The 18,716-nt window shown below is 45.3% G+C and overlaps 1 protein-coding gene across 3 annotated transcripts in view; it reads left to right on the plus strand.

Moving 5' to 3' along the window:
• Nucleotides 1–18,716, plus strand: part of TP63 (tumor protein p63) — a 215,558-nt gene that overhangs the window by 166,590 nt on the left and 30,252 nt on the right. For all 3 annotated transcript variants that reach the window (XM_067466131.1, XM_067466132.1, XM_060767267.2), the window contains 3 exons: nt 13,530–13,716; nt 15,383–15,498; nt 17,167–17,276. In XM_067466131.1, coding sequence (XP_067322232.1) covers nt 13,530–13,716; nt 15,383–15,498; nt 17,167–17,276 — 413 coding nt within the window. The remainder of the gene's footprint in view (nt 1–13,529; nt 13,717–15,382; nt 15,499–17,166; nt 17,277–18,716) is intronic.

The following is an 18,716-nucleotide window of genomic DNA, read 5'->3' on the forward strand; positions in this document are numbered from 1 at the left end:
AGAGGAGATTCCATCTGAACATGAGGAAGAACTTCCTGAGTGTGAGAGCCGTTCAGCAGTGGAACTCTCTGCCCCGGAGTGTGGTGGAGGCTCCTTCTTTGGAAGCTTTTAAACAGAGGCTGGATGGCCATCTGTCAGGGGTGATTTGAATGCAATATTCCTGCTTCTTGGCAGAATGGGGTTGGACTGGATGGCCCAGGAGGTCTCTTCCAACTCTTTGATTCTATGATTCTATGAATAATAGCATTTGATTTGTTCTCACTCTCCTCCCCAAGGGGACTCAGAGTGGATTGCAGCATATAAACAAACACAGGCAAACATTCAGTGCCTTGTTGCAATTTATTTATTTATCGTGTCAGGAGCAACCAGACCATTGTATTACATTTCTAACAGAAACAAAACAAACAAACAGACAAAACACAAAGTTTGCAAGCTTGGTAGTCGATTAAATGTCCTTTGACCAGTCTCTGGCCCCTTGGAGTGCCTCTGGTGTTGCTGCAAGAAGGTCCTCCACTGTGCATGTGGCAGGGCTCAGGTTGCATTGCAGCAGGTGGTCGGTGGTTGGCTCTTCTCCACACTCGCATGTCGTGGATTCCACTTTGTGGCCCCATTTCTGAAGGTTGGCTCTGCATCTCGTGGTGCCCGAGCGCAGTCCGTTCAGCGCCTTCCAAGTCGCCCAGTCTTCTGTGTGCCCAGGGGGGAGTCTCTCATTTGGTATCAGCCATTGGTTGAGGTTCTGGGTTTGAGTCTGCCACTTTTGGACTCTCGCTTGCTGAGGTGTTCCAGTGAGTGTCTCTGTAGATCTTAGAAAACTATTTCTTGATTGACATGCTGGCTGATACTCAAACATGGGATGAGCTGGAGATGTCACTGCCTTGGTCCTTTCACTGGTACTTCCTGGCGGATGTCAGGTGGTGCAATACCGGCTAAACAGTGTAGTTTCTCCAGTGGTGTAGCGCGCAGACACCCCGTGATAATGTGGCATGTCTCATTAAGAGCACATCCACTGTTTTAGCATGGTGAGATGTGTTCCACACTGGGCATGCATACTCAGCAGCAGAGTAGTATAGCGCAAGGGCAGATACCTTCACTGTGTCTGGTTGTGATCCCCAGGTTGTGCCAGTCAGCTTTCGTATGATATTGTTTCTAACACCCACTTTTTGCTTGATATTCAGGCAGTGCTTCTTGTAGGTCAGAGCATGGTGCAGAGTAACTCCCTTGTTGCAATGACATACAATGAGACACAAATACACAAGCATAGGCAAAGGCTTCTCCTTTCATTCCTGGCTCTGGAGGCTGTGCTCATCTCGGTCTCTGGGGGAGGAGCTCTTTTCCATGTCCAAGCCAAGGAGCCTGCATTGTCTGTAGACATCTCCTGGTCATGTGTCCAGCATGACTCCATGGAGCATCTGTTTGCCTTTTCCTACCAATGTGATACTATTGATCTACTCACATTTGCATGTTTTTGAACTGCTAGGTTGGCAGGAGTTAGGACTAACAACAGGAGCTCACCCAGTCCCATAGATTTGAACTGCCAGCCTTCAGGCCAGCAGTTTAGCAACACAAGGGTTTAACCCATTGTACTACCTGCAAGCCCTTGTGCAAAATATTGTACATATATATACATTCTGTATTTTTAGCATTCTTGTTGGCCTCAACAATCACCTGAAAAGTGCCTATTTGGATTTGGGCAAATATGTATTTATTATTTATTTACAGAATTTATATTCCGCTCTTCTCACCTCACAGTGTAAATATGGCAAACATTCAATGCCAATTTTGACATACAACATATACAGACATACACAGAGGCTATTTAACTTTTCTGGCCGCCAGAGGAGCTGTCGCTTTCATCATCCATCTGCGATGCTGATGAAGCACTTCCGCATTCCCCGCATGCTTCCCCGCCGGACTGCTTTGCTGGAGTCTTTTTTTATGGCCTCATAAATTAGTTAATTTAGCCTCCCCACACTTTAAGGTGGTACCTAATTTTCCTCCTTGACAGATGCAACTGTCTTTCGGGTTGCAAAGGTCGACAACAGGCTACACAATTGGTTGGAAACCCACTCCAACCCGGGCTGGCTTCGAACTCATGACCTTTTGGTCAGAGTGATCTTAATGCAGCTGACACTCAGCTAGCTGCGCCATAATACCGGTGCAAAGTTCCAAGTGAAGAGCAGATATTAGACAATTACATACACTTGTGTATTCTACCCCATAATATCTGAGTAATTATGATTCTGGAGGTCAGGATGCCCATTTCCGTTCAGCCAGCCTCCAAGTCCCTCTCTCTCAGCCTCAGAAGAAGGCATCTGCCAACCATTTCAGAACAAACATTCCCAAGAAAAGCTTTTGATAAGTACATTAGAAGGTTGCCAAAGATCAGGCACAACTTGAAGGAACACAACTGTTGTGTACCAGTTTCTGCTATAGAAACCTGGAGGAGCCTTGGCCATCCGAAGTCTTCCTCAGGTTTTGCAAAATCAGAGTTTCTGTGCCTTCTTTGATTGAGTCAACATTGGTTAAGGGTTGGACTAAATGCCCCTTGGGTTCCCTTTCAGTTTTCAGGTTCTATGTTTCCCAAGTCCAAATGTGATTTACTGTCATCCTGCTTGTTACATAAAGGCCTGTTTTTGGAATGGCGGGAATGGAGGCATCTTGTGTTTCTCTCTGCCCCTTTTCCTTGTTTGTTGCTCAACAACAGGACTTGTGCAGACAGATTTGCAGGAGGCTTAAAGGGACGGTGGCCTTTGCCTGACTCTGGAGTTACACCTCTGTCTTGCCCCCCCCCCCCCCCTTGGCCTCACCTCTTAAGGTGAAATGAAGGCTGTGTGCCTTGTCCAATTCCTCATAAGCAGATCCTATCTCTGTCTCCTCTTGCCTGGGGCAGCCTTGAGCCATGGCCCGTCCTCCAACCCGCCATTCCCCACAAGAGGAGAGGCTGACCTTGTCATCTCTGTTCCTTCAGTGTGTGTTTCCCTGCCTGGTGTGAATCATCTCCTTTTTCTTCCTTTGAGTCAGCAGTTTCTGGAAAATTTGATGTCTTAGGAAGATAGAAGAAGCCATGTTGGGTGGGATCCAAGATTCCATATGAGATGGGACCCCCTAAAAATGTCAAAGGCATGACAATGGATAGAGCCTCAAAATCCATGTTGAATGGGACCAAAATATGCAGTCTTGGGTGGGGTCCCAAAACCTCAAAAAACCGATGGTGAATGAGGGCTCAAGATGGTGTGTTAGATGGGACACTGGAATGTCATGTTGACATAATGACATAATGACATAATGGTGGATGCAAACCCAAGACACCATGCTGAGTGGAACCCTCAAAGCACCATGTTAGATGGAACCAAAAGATACAATGGTAGATGGGACCCCAAGGTGCCATGTTAGATGGGACCCTCAAAGCACCATGACAAATGGAACATGAGACCCCAAGGTGCCATCTGAGATAGAACCAAAAGATACAATGGTAGATGGGACACCAAGGTGCCATGTTAGATGGGATCCTCAAAGCACCATGACAAATGGGGCCAAAACATGAGACCCCAAGGTGCCATGTGAGATAGAACCAAAAGATACAATGGTAGATGGGACACCAAGGTGCCATGTTAGATGGAACCAGAAGATACAATGGTAGATGGGCCCCCAAGGTGCCATGTTAGATGGAACCAAAAGATACAATGGTAGATGGGACCCCAAGGTGCCATGTTAGATGGAACCAAAAAACATAGAGGTAGATGGGACCCCAAGGTACCATGTTAGATGGTATCAAAAGATACAATGGTAGATGGGACTCCAAGGTGCCATGTTAGATGGAACCAAAAGATACAATGGTAGATGGTACCCCAAGGTGCCATGTTAGATGGAACCAGAAGATACAATGGTAGATGGGGCCCCAAGGTGCCATGTTAGATGGAACCAAAAGATACAATGGTAGATGGGACTCCAAGGTGCCATGTTAGATGGAACCAAAAGATACAATAGTAGATGGGACCCCAAGGTGCCATGTTAGATGGAACCAGAAGATACAATGGTAGATGGGACCTCAAGGTGCCATGGTAGATGGGACACCAATGTGCCATGTTAGATGGAACCAAAAGATACAATGGTAGATGGGCCCCCAAGGTGCCATGTTAGATGGAACCAGAAGATACAATGGTAGATGGGGCCCCAAGGTGCCATGTTAGATGGAACCAAAAGATACAATGGTAGATGGGACTGGATGGCCCATGAGTTCTCTTCCAACTCTTTGATTCTATGATTCTATAACGGTGAGAGCCGTTCAGCAGTGGAACTCTCTGCCCCGGAGTGTGGTGGAGGCTCCTTCTATGGAAGCTTTTAAACAGGGGTTGGATGGCCATCTTTTGGGTGTGCTTTGGATGCGATCTTCCTGCTTCTTGTCAGAATGGGGTTGGACTGGATGGCCCACGAGGTCTCTTCCAACTCTTTGATTCTATGTTTTCTCCCATCCTAAAGCCATCTGCTTGATGCTCTCAGTGTCCAATTTGTTATCAGCTTTGTCCTTGGCCCCTGTCAGCCATCATTGCATTAATTACTGAGAAAGGAGAACTCTCTAACGAATCGTCTTCTGCCTTTTCGCCCTCTTTCCAAACAGTTTGCTCTTGGCTCGGAGTGTCGCAATCCTGTGCTTTTTTCTTTTCTTTCCTTGTCTCAATGGCTGTGCCTGGCTGGCTGGCACGCTCCTGTTTCCGCAGGCTGTGTAAATCCTTTTGTGTGCATAATCCTTGGCCCGCAGGCACGAGAAAAGAGGAGCAATTGCACAATCCGACATTGTCACTTTTCCCCTTTTCATGAAAGCAGAAGGAAAGGGCTTAATTAAGGCTTGGGATCTCCCCACGGTGCATTTATTTCTCCTGGAGTGACCAAAACACTTGGGGCTCAGGGGAGAGAGGTCCCAAAGGGGGAAGAGGACTTTGCGTCCAAGTTAAGCAACCCAAGCTCATTGCTTTTATGTCCTAATTCCTTCTTTGGCTTTCCGTCTTGTCGCACCCAGTCAGTCCCTTTTGGCAAAAGGAAGCCTCCCCCCCCCCCACACACCCTCCTTGGCTCCCGTTGCCTTCTAATCCTTGTCCCAGGGCGGCCTTACCACCCACCTGCCTTGCGTCTCTTGCCAGGAGCTTCTTATCCGGACAGGATGTGATGATGATGGCGATGGCAATGGGCACAGTTTGCTTCTCAAAACATGTACCTTCCTGCAGATCCTTTGTTCAGAACACAACTGGTCTTGCGCCTCGGAGCAGAGAGATCCTCATCCAAGCGGAACGGGGACGTTGTATTCACATTTCAGCACACAAACTAGGCACCCAGATCCAAAACCTACAATTGCAAGCGTGTTGCCATTTTTCAAAAAAAATTCTAAACATTATCAAGGAATATGCAAGAGGGCGTACGATAAACAAATGAAAGAGATCTGGGAGTCTTATTGGGCCACAAGCCAAACATGGAATACATTAGGTTCTTGTGGGTTTTTTCGGGCTATAGAGCCATGTTCTAGAGGCATTTCTCCTGACGTTTCGCCTGCATCTATGGCAAGCATCCTCAGAGGTTGTGAGGTCTGTTGGAATTAGTTGGAATTAGGACAATGGGTTTATATATCTGTGGAATGGCTGGGGTGGGGCAAGGAGCTCTTCTCTGCTGGAGCTAGGTGTGAATGTTTCAGCTGATCACCTTCATTAGCATTTGAAGGCCTGCCTGAGCCTGGGAAAATCTCTTGCTGGGAGGTGTTAATCTGTGCCTGGTTGTTTCCTCTCTGTTGTTTTGCTGTTGTAATTTTAGAGTTTTTTTAATACTGGTAGCCAGATTTTGTTCATTTTCATGGTCCCTTCCTTTCTGTTGAAATTGTCCACATGCTTGTGGATTTCAATGGCTTCTCTGTGTAGCCTGACATGGTGGTTGTTGGTGTGGTCCAGCATTTCTGTGTTCTCAAATAATCTGCTGTGTCCAGGCTGGTTCATCGTGTGCTCTGCTATGGCTGACTTCTCTGGTTGAAGGAGTCTGCAGTGCCTTTCATGTTCCTTGATTCGTGTCTGGGCAATGCTGCGTTTGGTGGTCCCTCTGGAGACTTCTTGTCCACAGCTGCATGGTATACAATGGTAGACTCCTGCAGAGGTGAGAGGATCTCTCTTGTCCTTTGCTGAACGTAGCATTTGTTGGATTTTCTTGGTGGGTCTGTAAGTGGTTTGTATGTTGTGTTTCCTCATCAGCTTCCCTCTGCGGTCAGTGGTTCCCTTGATGTCTGGCAGGAACACTTTCCCTCTGGGTGGATCTTGGTCTTGACTCTCGTGGCTTGTTCTCGGTGGTCTTGCAGCTCTTCTGATGTCTGAGGTGGGGTCTCCATTGGCCTGGAGAGCCCAGTTGAGGTGGTTCAGTCCATCTTGGAGGAGGAGGTGGGCTTCGCAGATTCTTTTTGCCCGCTCTGCCAAGGCTTTAATGGGGCTTCTTTTTTGACTTGGGTGATGGTTGGAGTTTTGATGTAGATCTCTATCTGTGTGTGTGGGTTTTCTGTAGACGGTTATGGAATGCATTATTTATTTGTTTGTTTGTTTGTTTTATTTTATTTTATTTATCATGTCAGGGGCAACCAGACCATTGTATTACATTTCTAACAGATCAAAACAAACAAACAGACAAAACACAAAGTTTGCAAGCTTGGTAGTTCATTAAATGTCCTTTGACCAGTATCTGGCCACTTGGAGTGCCTCTGGTGTTGCCGCAAGAAGGTCCTCCACTGTGCATGTGGCAGGGCTCAGGGTGCATTGCAGCAGGTGGTCAGTGGTTTGCTCTTCTCCACACTCGCATGTCGAGGACTCCACTTTGTGGCCCCATTTCTGAAGGTTGGCTCTGCATCTCGTGGTGCCAGAGCACAGTCTGTTCAGCGCCTTCCAAGTCGCCCAGTCCTCTGTGTGCCCAGGGGGGAGTCTCTCATTTGGTATCAGCCATTGATTGTGGTTCTGGGTTTGAGCCTGCCACTTTTGGACTCTACCTTGCTGAGGTGTTCCAGCGAGTGTTTCTGTAGATCTTAGAAAACTATTTTTTTATTTAAGTTGTTGACGTGCTGGCTGATACCCAAAAATACATTTATTATAACAGATTAGATAAAATAATCAGAACCAAACAAACAACAACAACAACAATAATAATAATAACTCTGCAAGGAAGCAGATGAAACAATAGATCACATCCTCAGCTGCTGCAAGAAGATTGTGCAGACAGACTATAAGCAGAGGCACAACACCATTGCTCAGGTGATTCATTGGAACTTGTGCCACAACAACCATCTGCCTGTGGCAAAGAACGGGTGGGATCACAAGCCTGAAAAAGTTACAGAAAATGAACACGTCAAACTACTCTAGGACTTCCGAATTCAGACTGACAGAGTTTTGGAGCACATTCTGTATCTTTGCATTAGATTCTGCTTTATCTCCCCAGAAAGATTTAGAGTGGATTATAGTTTTACATATATAAGTCAAGCATTCAATGTGTTTTTACACCGTACCCAAAAACTATTTATTTATTTATTTGTATTGTCGAAGGCTTTCATGGCCGGAATCCCTGGGTTGTTGTAGGTTTTTCGGGCTGTCTGGCCATGTTCTAGAAGCATTCACTCCTGGTCAGTTGAAACATTCACACCTAGCTCCAGCAGACAAGAGTGCTTTGTCCCACCCTGGTCTTTTCACTGATATATAAACCCATTTTCCTAGTTCCAACAGACCTCACAACCTCTGAGGATGCTTGCCGTAGATGCAGGCGAAACGTCAGGAGAGAATGCCTCTAGAACATGGCCATATAGCCCGAAAAAACCTACAACAACCTATTTATTTATTTATTATTGTGTTTGTATACCGCCTTTCTCAGCCCACAGGTGACTCAAGGTTGTTTACAAGGAAAACTTCAGTGCCCACAATACCATAAATACAATTAAAAACATTAACATATAATAAAAACCATAACAACGTCAATAAAAGCATGAGTCATCCGTGTCTCCTTGTTCAAAACATTGCCCGGTTCCATCGTCTAGTCGTTCCATATTCCTACGACAGTTACTCTGCATTTGTAAACACTTACTCAAAAAGTCAAGTCTTGACTTTTTGTCAAAATGTTAAAAGGTAGGGGGTGATCTGATATTCCAAGGGAGGAGGGTGTTCCATAGCCGAGGGGCCACCACCGAGAAGGCCCTGTCTCTTGTCCCCACCAGACATTGCACAGACATAGGTAAAGACCTTCCCTTCCATCTCTGGAACAAATAATCCTTTGCAGCACAGTTTTCACCCCAAGATATCTCTACCCAACACTTGAAGCCTGGGGCCTCATCACACTAGAGGAAAAATCCACTTAAAATCTGGTTTCTGCCTGCTGCAGAATTCTGGGGTTTGTAGTTCAGCGAAGAACCTTTAATAGTCTCACTAAACTACAAAACCCCAGAATTCTGCAGGAGGCAGAAACCGAGTTTTAAGTGGATTTTTTCTCTAGTGGGATATCACGTGATGAACACATTAGGTTGCCATGTTCAGCATCTACACAAATGACCAGCCACTGCCAGAAGGGACAGAGAGTTTCATCTATGCTGATGATCATGCCATTACTGCTCAAGCAGGGAGCTTTGAGAAGTCTTCCGAAGCTCTAGGTGCTCTTACTGCCTATTACAGGGAAAACCAGCTGATCCCTAACTGATCTAAAACACAGACATGTGCCTTTCATCTCAAGAACAGAGAAGCATCCCGAGCTCTGAGGATTATTACCTGGGAAGGAATCCCACTGGAACATTGCAGCACACCCAAATACCTGGGAGTCACTCTGGATCGTGCTCTTACCTACAAGAAGCACTGCCTGAATATCAAGCAAAAAGTGGGTGCTAGAAACAATATCATACGAAAGCTGACTGGCACAACCTGGGGATCACAACCAGACACAGTGAAGACATCTGCCCTTGCGCTATGCTACTCTGCTGCTGAGTATGCATGCCCAGTGTGGAACACATCTCACCACACTAAAACAGTGGATGTGGCTCTGAATGAGACATGCCGCATTATCACGGGGTGTCTGCACCCCACACCACTGGAGAAATTACACTGCTTAGCCGGTAGCGCACCACCTGACATCCGCTGGGAAGTAGAAGCCAATAGTGAAAGGACCAAGGCAGAGACATCTCCAGCTCATCCCCTGTTTGGGTATCAGCCAGCACGTCAACGACTTAAATCTAGAAACAGTTTTCTAAGATCTACAGAGACACTCGCTGGAACACCCCAGCAAGCGAGAGTCCAAAAGTGGCAGGCTCAAACCCAGAACCTCAATCCATGGCTGATACCAAATGAGAGACTCCCCCCTGGGCACACAGAAGACTGGGCGACTTGGAAGGCGCTGAACAGACTGCGCTCTGGCACCACGAGATGAAGAGCCAACCTCAAGAAATGGGGCTACAAAGTGGAATCCACGACATGCGAGTGTGGAGAGGAGCAAACCACTGACCACCTGCTGCAATGCAACCTGAGCCCTGCCACATGCACAAGGGAGGACCTTCTTGCGGCAACACCAGAGGCACTCCAAGTGGCCAGAGACTGGTCAAAGGACATTTAATCAACTACCAAGCTTGCAAACTCTGTGTCTTTTGTCTGTTTGTTTGCTCTGTTCTGTTAGAAATGTAATATAATTGACTGGTTGCCCTGACACGACAAATAAAATATTAGGTTGCCGTTCCTTAAGTGGGTGGCTCAGTAGTAGAGGCAGGAGTCTAGGATCCTCTGAGCCTTTTGTGAAACGCTGCTGGGGTTTGGGAAGGTGCCTTTGTTCCCCAGGCCGATGGAGGGATGAGAGAAGAGTACCCAGCTGAGAAAAGCAAAGGGATGTGCCAATCCTGAGCATTCCCCTCTTCCACTTCATCTCCTCACTCCCCCGCACCCCATTTAATTACAGCTTGCCATTCCCTCAGGGCAGGTAGCTGTTTTGGTGCGCTTTGCAAAGCCTTTGATGCTGTGCTATAAATAAGGCCCAGGTTGTGCAAACCGGGGAGGAAAAGATGCAAAATCCCGTGGATTGAAATGTGGCCGCCTTCTGCAAGGCGTCTGGATTTCATCGAATCCTAGAATCCTAGAGTTGGAAGAGACCTCATGGGCCATCCAGTCCAACCCCATTCTGCCAAGAAGCAGGAAAATTGCATTCAAAACACCCCTGACAGATGGCCACCCAGCCTCTGTTTAAAAGCTTCCAAAGAAGGAGCCTCCTCCACACTTTAGGCCAGAGAGTTCCACTGCTGAACGGCTCTCACAGTCAGGAAGTTCTTCCTAATGTTCAGGTGGAATCTCCTCTCTTGTAGTTTGAAGCCATTGTTCCATGTCTCCAGAGCAGCAGTAAACAAGCTTTCTCTCTCCTCCCAATGACTTCCTCTTACATATTTATACATGGCCCTCATCATGTCTCTTCTCAGCCTTCTCTTCTAAAGGTTAAACATGCCCATCTCTTTAAGCCGCTCTTCATAGGGCTTGTTCTCCAGACCCTTGATCATTTTAGTCACCCTCCTCTGGACACATTCCAGCTTGTCGATATCTCTCTTCAGTTGTGGTGCCCAGAATTGGACACAATATTCCAGGTGTGGTCTAACAAAGGCAGAATAGAGCATGGGGAGCATGACTTCCCTAGATCTAGACACTAGGCTCCTATTAATGCAGGCCACAATCCCATTCGCTTTTTTGCCGCCACATCACATTGTTGGCTCATATTTAACTTGTTGTCCACGAGGACTCCAAGATATTTTTCCTGCCGAGGTGGAGTATCTTGATTTTGTCCCTGTTGCATCTATATTATGGGATTAATTCAGTTTGACACCACTTTAAATGCCATGGCTCAATGCTAGGGAATCCATTGCATTTGTGGTTTGATGGAATATTGGGTATATCTACATGAGTGTTTCTCAACCTGGGGGGGGGGGGGGGGGGTCATGAGGGTGTGTCAGATGGGTCACCAAAAACCATCACAAAACACAGTGTTTTCCGTTGGTCATGGGGGTTCTGTGTGGGAAGTTTGGCCCAATTCTTTTGTTGGTGGGGTTCAGAATGCTCTTCAATTGTACGTGAACTATACATCCCAGCGACTACAATTCCCAAACGTCAAGGTCTATTTTCCCCAGATTACACCAGTGTTCAAATTTGAGCATATGGATTGTAGGTGAACTATACATCCCAGCAACTGCAATTCCCAAATGTCAAGGTCTATTTTCCCCAAATTACACCAGTGTTCAAATTTGAGCATATGGATTGTAGGTGAACTATACATCCCAGCAACTGCAATTCCCAAATGTCAAGGTCTATTTTCCCCAAATTACACCAGTGTTCAAATTTGAGCATATGGATTGTAGGTGAACTATACATCCCAGCAACTACAATTCCCAAATATCAAGGTCTATTTTCCCCAAATTACACCAGTGTTCAAATTTGAGCATATGGATTGTAGGTGAACTATACATCCCAGCAACTACAATTCCCAAATGTCAAGGTCTATTTTCCCCAAATTACACCAGTGTTCAAATTTGAGCATATGGATTGTAGGTGAACTATACATCCCAGCAACTACAATTCCCAAATGTCAAGGTCTATTTTCCCCAAATTACACCAGTGTTCAAATTTGAGCATATGGATTGTAGGTGAACTATACATCCCAGCAACTACAATTCCCAAATATCAAGGTCTATTTTCCCCAAATTACACCAGTGTTCAAATTTGAGCATATGGATTGTAGGTGAACTATACATCCCAGCAACTACAATTCCCAAATGTCAAGGTCTATTTTCCCCAAATTACACCAGTGTTCAAATTTGAGCATATGGATTGTAGGTGAACTATACATCCCAGCAACTACAATTCCCAAATGTCAAGGTCTATTTTCCCCAAATTACACCAGTGTTCAAATTTGAGCATATGGATTGTAGGTGAACTATACATCCCAGCAACTACAATTCCCAAATGTCAAGGTCTATTTTCCCCAAATTACACCAGTGTTCAAATTTGAGCATATGGATTGTAGGTGAACTATACATCCCAGCAACTACAATTCCCAAATGTCAAGGTCTATTTTCCCCAAATTACACCAGTGTTCAAATTTGAGCATATGGATTGTAGGTGAACTATACATCCCAGCAACTACAATTCCCAAATGTCAAGGTCTATTTTCCCCAAATTACACCAGTGTTCAAATTTGAGCATATGGATTGTAGGTGAACTATACATCCCAGCAACTACAATTCCCAAATGTCAAGGTCTATTTTCCCCAAATTACACCAGTGTTCAAATTTGATCATATGGATTGTAGGTGAACTATACATCCCAGCAACTACAATTCCCAAATGTCAAGGTCTATTTTCCCCAAATTACACCAGTGTGCAAATTTGGGCATATGGAGGATCCGTGCCAAGTTTGGTACAGATCCATCATGGTTTGAGTCCACAGTGCTCTCTGGATGTAGGTGAACTACAACTCCAAAACTCAAGGTCAAAATCAATACGCTACCCCCAACTGCACCAGTATTCAAATTTGGGCGTATTGGGTATTTGTCCAGTGAATGAAAATACATCTTGAATATCAGATATTTACATTACTACAGCAAAACAGCAGAGAGGAAACAACCAGGCACATCTTAACACTTCTCAACAGAACATTTTCCCAGGCTCAGCCAGGCCTTCAAATGCTAATGAAGGTGGTCAGCTGAAACATTCACACCTTGCTGCAGCAGAGAAGAGCTCTTTGCCCCACCCCAGCCATTCCACAGATATATAAACCCATTTTCCTATTTCCAAGAGACCTCACTACCTCTGAGGATGCTTGCCATAGATGCAGGCGAAACATCAGGAGAAAATGCCTCTAGAACATGGCCCTATAGCCCGAAAAAAACCACAAGAACCTATTTACATTACGTTTCATAACAGTAGCAAGAATGCAGTTGTGAAGTAGCAACGAAAATAATATTATAGTGGCGGGGGGGGGGGGGGGGTCACCTCAACATGAGGAACCATATCAAGGAGTCACAACATTAGGAAGGTTGAGAACCACTGATCTAGACACTTTTAATTTCCATGGTTCAATGCAATGGAATCATGGGAGTTGAAGTTTGGTGGTAACCAGAAAAAGTTAAAGACCTTGTCAGACTGCAAATCAATAGCACTGAGCCATTGCAATTGAAATGGTGCCATTCATTCTGTGGTGTAGATGCAACCTAGATTCTTGGAGGCATGAAAAAAAACACTTCTGCATCTTCTTCTCACTTCAAGCTTGACATGCTTGACAACTACTGCAAATGTTTCAATGCATAAAGAAACCAGAGCTTGGAGAAGTTAGTTTTTTAGCCAATGGAGGATTTTGGGAGTGACAGTCTTCCAAAAGCCTCTTTCCCAATCTTTGTGAGGGATCTCAGCTGGGCAGACATAGCCATGCGTATTGGGTGCATGTAGCGAGAGGATACTTCTCACCCTTTTCCTTGGAGCTGCCACCTGACTCTTGCTGTCTCCCACTCTTTTTGTGTAGTACTCCACCGAACTGAAGAAGCTCTACTGCCAGATTGCCAAGACGTGTCCCATCCAGATCAAGGTGATGACCCCTCCGCCGCAGGGGGCCGTCATCCGCGCCATGCCCGTCTACAAGAAAGCCGAGCATGTCACCGAAGTGGTCAAGCGCTGCCCCAACCACGAACTCAGCCGGGAGTTCAACGAGGGTGAGTCGGAGCATCCAGGGGAGCCCTCTCTTTTTACCCATATATGCAAGGGTGCACTTGCACTGCACAATTCCTGCACTTCGACACTACTGTTATTGCCATGGGCGCATGCCATGGAATCATGGAAGTTGTAGTTTTAGAAGATCTTTTGCTTTCTCGCCAAGCCATAACTTTAGGGTTCTATAGCACTGATCTTTAGCAGTAAAAGTGGCGCCAAACTGCATTAATTTGTCACTGCAGATGCACCTTGAGTCCGGTTTCTAGACTTTGCCCCATCCCTTTTTTTCTCCTTCCTTCCTTCCTTCCTTCCTTACTTACTTACTTACTTACTTACTTATTTTCTCCTTCCTTCCTTCATTTACTTTCCCTTCCTTCCTTCCATCAATCCTTCCTTCCCTTTCCTTCCTTCTTTTCCTTCCTTTTTATTTTTTTCCTTCTTTTCTTCCTTCCCTTTTTCCCTCCCTCCCTCCCTCCTTCCCTCCTTCCCTCCTTCCTTCCTTCCTTCCTTCCTTCCCCTCCCTCCCTCCCTCCCTCCCTCCCTCCCTCCCTCCCTCCCTCCCTTCTTTCTTTCTTTCTTTCTTTCTTTCTCCTTCCTTCCTTCCTTCCTTCCTTCCTTCCTTCCTTCCTTCCTTCCTTCCTTCCTTCTTCTTGTTTTCTCCTTTCTTCCTTCCTTCCTTCTTGTTTTCTCCTTTCTTCCTTCCTTCTTGTTTTCTCCTTTCTTCCTTCCTTCTTATTTTCTCCTTTCTGCCTTCATTCCTCCCTTTCTCCTTATTTCCTCTCCCTCCCTCCCTCTATTCTCCTTCCTTCCTTCTTTCATTTCTTTTTCCCTTCTTCTTTTCTCCTTTCCTTTTCCTCCCTCCCTCTTTTCTCCTTCTTATTTTCACCCCCTCCCTCCCTCCCTTCTTTCATTCTCTCTCCTTCTTTCCTTCCTTCCTTCCTTCCTTCCTTCCTTCCTTCCTTCCTTCCTTCCTTCCTTCTCCTTGTTTTCTCTTTTCTTCCTTCCCTCTTATTTTCTCCTTTCTGCCTTCCTTCCTCCCTTTCTCCTTATTTCCTCTTCCTTCCTCCCTCTTTTCTCCTTCCTTCCTTCCTTCTTTCATTTTTCCCCTTCCTCTTTTCTCCTTCCTTCCTATTCCTTTCTCCTTCTTATTTTCACCCCCTCTCTTCCTTCCTTCCTTCCTTCCTTCCTTCCTTCCTTCCTTCCTTCCTTCCCCTGATATCCTTATATCCACATGATAAGTTTCTGAATATGCTGGGAGACATAGAGGATGCGCTGGTCACCCATAGGTTGCACTGGAAGACCTAGCAAATCCTTTCAGGTGCATTAGTATGAGCTACAGTCAAGCCTGCACTTTGGCAAGGTCCCCATAAAAGTGCAAGAAAAGTGAATAGACAATGCTTGGCCGTTGCTCTTTTAGTCCATGAACAATATCAACATTGATGTGAAAGTTTCATTCATTGTACTTTGTGGATGATGTGCTTTATTACTTTGAAACTTGGCCAGTTAAATAACAGATGAATCTTGATGTAGGTCTCAATGCTTGGAAGTCAACTTGACTGAATGGTTTTGCATGAGTCTTTGGCTTGGACAACCCTCCATTGGTCCCTTTGGCGAATGGGGTGGTCCTTCTGCTGAACTCGTTGACCTTTCCCCCTTGCCCTTTTACAGGTCAGATTGCACCCCCGAGCCATCTCATCAGAGTGGAGGGCAACAGCCATGCCCAGTACGTGGAAGACCCCATCACTGGGAGGCAGAGCGTCCTGGTGCCCTATGAGCCCCCCCAGGTGAGTTTTGGGTAGTTCTGCATTCTCATAGTATCATAGAACCAACCATGCATGAAGACACAATCCAAGTCCTCCCAACAGATGGCCATCTGGCCTCTGCCCAGTAACCTCCAGAGAAGGAGACTCCATCGAATACCAAGGCGACAACATAGTCCTCTGTCCAACAACTCTGACTATCATAGAATCAAAGAGTTGGAAGAGACCTCCTGGGCCATCCAGTCCAACCCCATTCTGTCAAGAAGCAGGAATATTGCATTCAAATCACCCCTGACAGATGGCCATCCAGCCTCTGCTTAAAAGTTTCCAAAGAAGGAGCCTCCACCACACTCCAGGGCAGAGAGTTCCACTGCTGAACGGTTGTCACAGTCAGGAAGTTCTTCCTCATGTTCAGATGGAATCTCCTCTCTTGTAGTTTGAAGCCATTGTTCCATTGCGTCCTAGTCTCCAAGGAAGCAGAAAACAAGCTTGCTCCCTCCTCCCTGTGGCTTCCTCTCACATATTTATATCATATTTCCTCTCAGCCTTCTCTTCTTCAGGCTAAACATGCCCAGCTCCTTAAGCCGCTCCTCATAGGGCTTGTTCTCCAGACCCTTGATCATTTTAGTCGCCCTCCTCTGGACACATTCCAGCTTGTCAATATCTCTCTTGAATTGTGGTGCCCAGAATTGGACACAATATTCCAGGTGTGGTCTAACCAAAGCGGAATAGAGCATGGGGAGCATGACTTCCCTAGATCTAGACACTAGGCCTGGGCAGTTTCGTTTCGTTAATTCGTAATTCGTTAATAATTCGTTAATTTTTCCAATTACAAAACGATAACGAACCATTCTGGAGCAATTATTAAAAAAAACGAATTTTTAAAGACGTTTTGTAAATGCTTCATATTTCGTTATTGTATTCGTTTCGTTATTGTTTAGAGGTCGTTTCGTTATTATTTCCGCATGTCTGGGCCAGTTTTATGGTTTAATTAGTGAAAAAAAATTATAATATCACACCAACAGTCAAGAACAGAGGGAGAGGGAAGCTTCAGAAGTTTTTGGAGGTTTTTTAGCGTATTTCGCGGTCACGTCCGCCATTAACGAATCGATTCGTTATTGTTTCGGAAATCGATTCGCTAATTTTTTACCATTTACGAAATTTTGTAAATATTGAACTTTTTAAAAGGAAAATTTTGTAATTATTTTAAATATCGAAACAAAAAAAAACCCCAAATACAAATCGATTTTAGAAACAAATTTTTCCGTTGTTACCCAGGCCTACTAGACACTCTGCTCCTATTGATGCAGGCCAAAATCCCATTGGCTTTTTTTGCCGCCACATCACATTGTTGGCTCATGTTTAACTTGTTGTCCACGAGGACTCCAAGATCTTTTTCACACGTACTGCTCTCGAGCCAGGCATTGTCCCCCATTCTGTATCTTTGCATTTCGTTTTTTCTGCCTAAGTGGGGTCTCTTGCATTATCAGGAAGGCTTTCCAAATGTTTACATGACATCTTTTTTCCTGGGGTCTTGTACCCATTGCTCAACGTGCTGCTTCTTAAACTGTGGGTCCTACCTCCAATTTAGGGGTCCCCTTTACTCAGTTTTTGCCAGAGTGCATTTGACATTGCTATGTGACTCAGAGTCCAACCAAGACAATAATTCCAATTTTTTTGTGTGTCCTTCAGGTTGGCACGGAATTTACTACCGTGTTATATAATTTTATGTGCAACAGCAGCTGCGTTGGGGGCATGAACCGGCGTCCTATCCTTATCATCGTGACACTTGAAACAAGAGAGTAAGTAACGCCAGCGCGGAAGGGCAGTGTCGCAAGTGGCAACCTTATTTATTATGTATTTATTTACAGGTTTTATATTCTGCCCTTCTTCTCACCCCACAGGGGACTCAGGGCGGATTACAGTGAACACATATATGGCAAACATTCAGTGCCAATTTTTGACATATGAACATATACAGACATAAACAGAGGCTATTTAACTTTTTCTGGCCGCCAGGGGAGCTGTCGCTTTCCTCGTCCATCTGCGACGCTGATGAAGCACTTCCGCATTCCCCGCATGCTTCCCCACTGGAATGCTTTGCTGGAGTTTTCTTTATGGCTTCATAAATTAGTTAATTTAGCCTCCCCACACTTTAAGGTGGTACCTAATTTTCCTACTTGACAGATGCAACTGTCTTCCGGGTTGCAAAGGTCGACAACAGGCTACACACAATTCGTTGGAAACCCACTCCAACCCGGGCTGGCTTCGAACTCATGACCTTTCGGTCAGAGTGATCTTAATGCAGATGACACTCAGCCAGCTGCGCCACAATCCTTGCAATTTTTGTTGCCTGCATTCTGTATTTTTTTTAATGTATTGTACCTTTGGGCTTGGCCTTATGTTAGCCAGCCCAAGTCCCCTTTGGGGAGATGGCAGCGGGGTATAAATAAAGATGATGATGATGATGATGATGATGATGATGATGATGATTGTTATTATTATTAACCTGCTTTGGTTATGGAGGTCTTGGGGACACATTGCAAGAGTTGAGGATGAGCCAGGACATAAGATCATGAGCCCTTCACTTGATTCAGGTGTTTTCTGCAATTCGTGTCCATATAGTTCTCAAGCTCCAGCTAGGAAATTGTGTTTTCCCAAGTTATTGGGCAATTCCTTTTTGCACAAGGCTGAACTCTCCAGTCTTCCTGCATCTTATTCTTCTTTCAAGAACTATGTTTGCTGGTTTGAGGCTCCCCTTTTCATGGGTCGGATTTGCACTGAGGAATGTGAATCCGCTCTTGTGCAAGAAGGAAATGCAGTGTTTCCTCGTTATTATTATTACCTTGCTTATATACCGCTGTTCTCAGCCCAAAGGCGACTCACAGCGGTTCACAACAACAAGAGACAACAAAATTCAATAATTACAGTATAAAAGCAGTTATCAACTTAATAGAGTTGCATAATTAATAACAATAAACAATTATCAATCAACAATTACTACAATAGCCATTCACTATCATCTCATCATCAAAACATGATCCAGATTCGTCATCCACTGATCCATTCCAGTGTTCATTAACCAATCATTGCACTCATTGTTCGAACGCCTGCTCGAATAGCCAAGTCTTCACTTTTTTTCAGAATACCATCAGAGATGGTGCTAGTCTAATGTCGGTAGGGAGGGCGTTCCACAGCCGAGGAGCCACCACCGAGAAGGTTCCTCGTTGTTTTGCAGTTCG

This window comes from Anolis sagrei, chromosome 3 (genome assembly GCF_037176765.1).
Source record: "Anolis sagrei isolate rAnoSag1 chromosome 3, rAnoSag1.mat, whole genome shotgun sequence".
Taxonomy (NCBI): domain Eukaryota; kingdom Metazoa; phylum Chordata; class Lepidosauria; order Squamata; family Dactyloidae; genus Anolis; species Anolis sagrei.